A 6,925-nucleotide genomic window follows, 5' to 3' on the forward strand; every position below is an offset into this window, starting at 1 on the left:
CTTCCCTGATCTCGGCTACTAAATGTAAAAGCGGCGGCGGGTGTATAAAATCTAAATCACGGAGATCTCGGCTCCGTGATTTATATTTTCATAGACCCGCCGTCGCGTTCAATACCGGTGTTACGGCAGCAGATAGCTGCCATAACCCCGGTATTTTTCTACAAGGCCGGTGATCCTCTTTCACATAAAAGTGGTCCCAGCGGGGGATTCACCGCGGGATCACTTTTAAGGGCGGCAGGAGAGGTGCCCACGCCGCTTCCCAGGCGTTTTCCCCGCTTACCGGAGCCATCGGTAGCGGGGAAAATGGTCCAGTCCCAGGCAGGAAGTCGAGTGAGGGCAAAATGGCCCCCCACTCGACTCTATGGCCTTGAACGACTTCCGCCCAATGGCCTTAAAGGGCCATTTTTTTTTGTTTTGAAGTGTAGATGTGAGATCTGAGGTCTTTTTGTTTACATCCCTTGTATGTGGAATAAAATTGGTCAAAAAAAAATTCTAAAGGGACAGTGTAAAAATAAGGTAAAATAAATAAGAAAACAAAAAAAAAATTAAAACGCCCCGTCCCTCCAGGCTCGCACGCAGACCCGAACGCATACCCAAGTCAAGCCTACATATGTAAAAGGTGTTCAAACCACACATGTGAGGTAACACCTCGATCGTTAGAGCGAGAGCAACAATTCCAACCCTAGACCTCTATAATTCTAAACTTGTAACCTGTAAAAAAATTTGAAGCGTCGCCTATGGGAGATTTTTAGGTACTAATGTTTGTCGCCATTCCACGAGCGTACGCAATTTTGAAGCATGACATGTTGGCTATCAATTTACTCAGCGTAACATTCTCTTTCACATCATAGAAGAAAATTGGGCTAACTTTACTGTTTTCTGATTTTTTAATTTTAAAAAATGTATTTTTTTCCCACAAAAAATTGCATTTGTAAGACCGCTGCGCAAATACGGTGTGAGATAAAGTATTGCAACGATCTCCATTTTATTCTCTAGGGTCTATTATAGGAAATATATAATACATTATATAAAAAAAATATATAATATAATAGTATGTACTAGTAGGCCTTCTGATCCTTAGTCACATTCACACATAGGTCTCAAAGCCAGGGGTAAGCTTACCCTTATGCAAATCCTACTGCATGGAGGTGTGCCACCATTACTACAAATTGGGAGCTTTTTGTACATCCAGGCAAGTCATTGGGTAGTTAGCCTCCTGGCATTTGGGTCCTCAGGACAACCCTTTTAGCTAACTGTCTGGCACCTGCTTACATTACCTCTTACTACCCTTCTTGTGCTACTGTACTAAACAGTGTTCCTTCCAAGGCCTTCTTGTTTTCCCAACACACTGGAGCCCCTTGCTCCTGTCCAACTGGGGACTCTGCTTCTAGAGTTGTACCCTCTTCAGGCTCCCACTCCCTTCTGAAGGAGAATCCTGTATCATTGGGTATGGTGAAATTCCTTGTGGTACCTGGTGTCCCTTAGCATTCCTTCTCTCTAGGATGCCCTCACCTCTTAGGATAACTGAGATGCTTTCTTGCTGTTCTCTACCCTAACAAGGACCTAGGCCATCAGTGAGTGACCTTCAGGGGCACCCTAATGCCTTTTTACTGTTTATTGCTATTGTGGGGTGCTCATATTACCTTCCTTGAAGAGGGTCGGCTTTTGGCTTCTTGCCTTCAGAACTCTTCTGAAAGGCATAACACCTGCAAGGTGGGACCTCACAGGTGTCTGTTGTTGGTAACTGTTGATCTCCAAAGGGTGAGGCCAAACTTAACCTTTGTTAAAACAGTATCCACTGTGTCGCTGAACCCAGCATTATCTGTCATGAATTTTTTTTTTTCCCTATTAGTTTTCTGTAGGACCTTTTTATTGTTGGGAGCAACTAAAATATATTACTAGGAAGTCCAGAAGGGCTAAGTAATGTTTTGTTAAAATGGAAAGCATTTTGGAAATATTAAAGTGGTAGAAGTAAATTCCGTTTTTTTTTCCCCCTGCAAAGTAAATGCATATTGTGCTAGTATGCATTGCATACTAGCACATTGTGACACTTGCCTGCAAAGGAAGCCCACCTTGTCCCGGCTGATGGCCGTATACATCTTTGCCCATCTTCCTCCCAGGTCTGCGGACTCCAGCTGTATTACTGACTCGAGCCGCGTGATGTCACTCCCACGCATGCGCGCAGGAGCCGCCAATCACGGCATAGGGCACATGCACAAATGATCTCATCGGCTGCATGCAATGTAAAGATCTCCTAAACGGTGCAAGTTTAGGAGATATTTACAGTATCTATAGGTAAGCCTTATTAAAGGATTACCTATAGGTAAAAGTTAAAGTGGGTTTACAACCACTTTAAGATGATTAATCCATGTGTTAGCATGTGTGGGTTGTGTGCAGGGGCTGGAATGCCAATCTTGGCTCAAACTTTAACTTGTTTGCTGCTTGTGTACTTGTTAATTTTATTAAAAACACAGTTTTTATTGTTTCAGGATGATGTGGGCTGCAGGAGCTGTAGCTGCAATGTCAAGCATTACCTTCCCTGCTATTAGTGCTATAGTGTCACGCAATGCAGAACCTGACCAACAGGGTGAGTTACTAAATTTTAACCATGTGAAAATGGTGAGGTGACCCTCTATGAATAAATACTGTTTATTTATGCCGCCAGTTATGATTGACTAGTGTTCCCTTCTTTTCTTTTTTTTTTTTGCTTTCTAGGTTAAAATGTTAACCTAACATGATTTCTACTTAAAGCGCCATTTTTTACATCTTTCTATCTATTAAATCCTCTGCCCTTGTGTTAATTTTGGATAGTAAAACAGTTTTTTTTCCTGCCAGTAAATACCTTATACAGCCCACTTCCTCTTTCTTGTCTGGCAATTAGCCTAGGCTAATAACATCACGCTCAGCTCTCTCTCGCTCTCGTTTGTCAGCAAGGGAGGAGGGTGAGTCATAGGAAAATTGCAAACCTGGATGAGGCAGAGATAACAGGAGATTGCTGAGATCCGTATATCCATGTGTATTCATCCAGGGAGGAGAAATGTGCAGGCAATATGTATGTGTGTATGTGGTGTGCCTGTGTAAATCCAGGAAGTGAACAGACAGCAGCTTCAGCTGCCCACAGTTAAAATAGCTGCAGCCACACTTGGTGGAAGGAGATTTCTGCAGCATATTTGGCAAGTACAGAATCACAGTATATATAAAATATGCAATGTGGTTGGAGGGAAACTTCAGAATGTAGTTTTACTAAAAATTCTTAAAATATTCCAAGTTTTTAAATGAATACAAGAAACAAATGTTTGTTTCATTCAGCAGTCAAATGCCAGACCCTCGGAAAGAAGTAGATGGTCGAAAAATTGAAAATTGCATGACGTGGTAGGACTTAAAGAGAACCTGCCACCATATTTAATTTTTTTTTTTATCTGCTATTGTGTGTTTTGTAATCTCCATAATATCCACATACACTAGCCCTCTCTGCTGACACTATCTGTGCAGTATATGGTCTTGCTTATTTCACTGGAAACAGACAAGTGTTAAAGCCTTCTACTTTTGGACTGCCTGCACTTCCACGTCAGCAACAAAATGAGGACCCTGGTTATGAAAGGGCTGCTTTTTTGGGCTATTCAAATAACTGGTGGAAGTGTGGAAAGTGTGGACTTGTCTGCAGGCAGCCTGGAAGTACAAGGCTTCAACTGTCTAGGAAGTGTTGGTTTATTGTAAAATAAGCAAGCTGTTGAGACTGCACAATCTGTGGGGCTAGTGTAAACGGCTATTATGGAGATTGTGAAAACTGTTTTATGTAGATATTTAAAAATGTGGTGGTGTCTCTTTACTTTCAATTAGGTTAGAATTCAAGCTCCTGTATAGGCTAAGTGTAAAGGGACTCCACATGGGCTTGCTAGGTATGATCGCATGCACTTCAGTACCTTTTTAAGTTTTTGTACTCAATATGCAAGGTCAGGGTTATTTAGGGATGAACTCCTAAATATATAACTTTGAAGTCCTTTTGAAGGGAGGGTTCATCAGGCAAACATGTCTGTTACAATTTCTGTACACAATTACAAACCTAATGTGAAACTCGGTGGGCAAGCAACTTTTTTTTCTCCTAAATAAATTGGAAGTCTGATCAACCCAGCCACATCTATTTGATAGGTTGCCAAGAAGCAAATCCTATCCGCTTTTGGTATTCCCGATCGGTTTTAAATGTGTATATGTTTGTGCGGTAACCTATAACAAAGGTATAAGTATTTCTAATTTTACTAGTTCAACTACTTTGTTTCTAGTTTGACACATCCATTTATAGACACTGTAGTAGTGATAAAGAAACACCATGAAATGTATAATTCATCTATTAGTTGTATTTAAAGTTTAAAATATCATAGGTGATGGTTGTCATTTTAAAGTGTTTGTATTTTCTTTTTTTTCCAATCACAGGTGTAGTTCAGGGAATGGTAACTGGAATCCGTGGCTTATGCAATGGACTGGGACCTGCTTTGTATGGCTTTGTCTTTTACTTGTTCCATGTGGAGCTTAATGAGATGACTGATGTGGAGCCTTCTGACAAGGTCCTTAAACCCAACATGGCCAACCCTTCTGATGAGGTAAGCATCTGCAGCAGTGCAATTTTAAGAAGTGCTTATTGTTCATGTAGATTATTTTATGCTACACCAGGATGAGCAGTTGACACTAGAAGGTATTTACATATTGGCACTTTTCAGCTGTTCCAGTGCTTGTCAAGCACAAGGATGTTATTTCAGACACCCATAAGCCTATTGTCTCTCTATGGAGACCTTGAATGAGAAAATATGCATTTTAATGGTTTGTGTTCTACTAAAAGTGCACCAAAGTTCTCTCTGTGTCTAGAGTCTAACAGTTTTTTCCTTTCTTTACCATCCACAGAGAAGTATCATCCCTGGCCCACCATTCTTGTTTGGGGCCTGCTCTGTTTTGCTGTCTTTGCTGGTGGCACTCTTTATCCCGGAACATACCAGCCTTACACTGCGCTCTGGTGCTCATAAGAAGCATAACAATGGTGCTCAGAGCCATGCACTTTTGCCCCCGTCTCACCTCCCAGAGGGCAAGGAACCACTTCTCGATGATAGTGTATGACCAAAACACTGTACATGGGCTTCCGAGCTATTGGTCTGGCAACATCATGGACTGATTTGTCACACACTGTGGGGAAACCTTGACTGCAGAAGCAGCAGGGGCCAAATGACAGTGAAAAGGACTGTGACTGTGTCATTTATTACCCCGGTACAGGGGTTAGATAGAGCAAAAGCTCTTTACAAACAGGTTACACTTAAGTGTGCCACTAAACATGGCAGCAGAAATTACAATAATTGCCTGTTAAGCAGGTGAACTACATGGCTAATTTTTAATTTGTATAATTCTGGCAGCTGTCTGTAGACAGTGTGTAGGAGTCGAATGTATGTATATTGGAGAATAAAAGTGAGCATAACTATGGAAGAGGCAAAGAAATTGGGATATTACTTGCCAAAACAAGACTAGGATCTGCCACATAATCTGCCTCATGGCCTAGCCCTAGAAGCAGCACCTGTTGCATTGTGATAAAAAAAAGGTTTTATTTTTATTTATTTGTTTGTTTAATTATTACTATAGTTGACTGAAAAGAGGGCTATGCCATGGTCCTGTTGTATTATCTTTTTTAAATCATGTTAATTCTGCTTTCCTGTCTCTTCTGTACACCACAGTGCAGCCCTGAGAGAGTTGGATGAAGTACCCTTGTTGTGGTCTGACAGACTAGCCTCTGACTGTACAGAATTAAAGTTCATTTTTTCCTAAATTGCTCGCTTTTCACTTTATTTACTAATGTTTGATATTTCGTTTTGGGAAAACAGTGGTAATGTTCATTTTTCATATGTCATTGGGAAAAATGATTTACAATACAAGCAGTAGAACTCTCAAGAGAATATCGCTCAACTAGTCATTTATTGAAAGTAAGTAAGCACCTGCCACCTAATAAGCAGTGTTTATTAAAGCCTAATAGAACCTTTGTTAGACTGTTAAAAATCTTGTGCCTAGCTGTTCATTCAATAAGACTTGAATGAGACGTACCTGTACTGCAAGAGCAATGTCCCATTTAGGTCTAATGGAAATGAGTTTGCAGGTGGCGGTAATTTTTATGGGCAGGGCTGCAGATGATGAGGTTCCAGAAATCCTAAGGTGGTAAGTGAGCACCTGCAGGGTGGCATAGGTTAATGCACTGAGAGTGTCAGGTAGATGTTTTGCAGTTCGTGAACTTTAAAGTAAGCATGAAGCTCCTGTATGACCGCCTAAATAAGGACAAAATCACACTCTCACCCTCCCAGACACTGCAGCTTACAATGGGAGGGTTTCAGCAACAGAAGCAGTGCTGTCAATCCCGGAAGCAGTTGGATGGACTTGATGTGGCCAGTTGCTGATTAACAAACCTGTGAATCAGCAGTGACAATGGTGATAGCCATACCCCCTACAGCATCTTCTTATGCTGCTGCAGAGCAAACAGGCAAAGCCTACATAAAAGTGGTAACTTTATTCTGAATTCAGGAGCAGTTCATCATTGTTGTAACAGTATCACAGGAAGCTGCCTTAGTTGGACTTCGCTGGCAGACTGAACGGGTATTTCTGGGACTTTGCAGAAGGACTAAGGGAAAATTGTAAATCATCACATTTTTTTTTGTGTTACTTTAAGACACCTTTTTCAGTTCTAGAAAAATCTAGAGTTATTTATATGAAATGTGGTCATGTTTTTACTAAATCAGATGAGGACACAGGATCATTAGTCATAAACCATGGGTTGTATGCAGCTGCTTTCAGGTGATTGGACACTGGTAAAACAGCTGCTGGGACATCCATCTATACCCCTCTTATTCTCTGCAAGCCTCATTTTTATGCTAGTGTCCTTAGGTGATGGACCTCTTCTCTC

The 6,925-nt window shown here is 41.2% G+C and overlaps 1 protein-coding gene across 2 annotated transcripts in view; it reads left to right on the forward strand.

Annotated features, from left to right (window-relative positions):
- LOC309555320 (hippocampus abundant transcript 1 protein-like) overlaps positions 1 to 5,803 on the forward strand; it is a 53,806-nt gene extending 48,003 nt beyond the window's left edge. For both annotated transcript variants that reach the window (XM_082257276.1, XM_082257277.1), the window contains exons 10-12: positions 2,490 to 2,587; positions 4,432 to 4,598; positions 4,897 to 5,803. In XM_082257276.1, the coding sequence (XP_082113402.1) occupies positions 2,490 to 2,587; positions 4,432 to 4,598; positions 4,897 to 5,106 (475 nt within the window). In that variant the 3' untranslated portion in view covers positions 5,107 to 5,803. The remainder of the gene's footprint in view (positions 1 to 2,489; positions 2,588 to 4,431; positions 4,599 to 4,896) is intronic.
- The last annotated feature ends 1,122 nt before the right edge of the window (positions 5,804 to 6,925 follow it).

The sequence above is a fragment of the Pelophylax lessonae genome (assembly GCF_965119305.1).
Source record: "Pelophylax lessonae genome assembly, chromosome: 1".
Classification (NCBI taxonomy): Eukaryota; Metazoa; Chordata; class Amphibia; order Anura; family Ranidae; genus Pelophylax; species Pelophylax lessonae.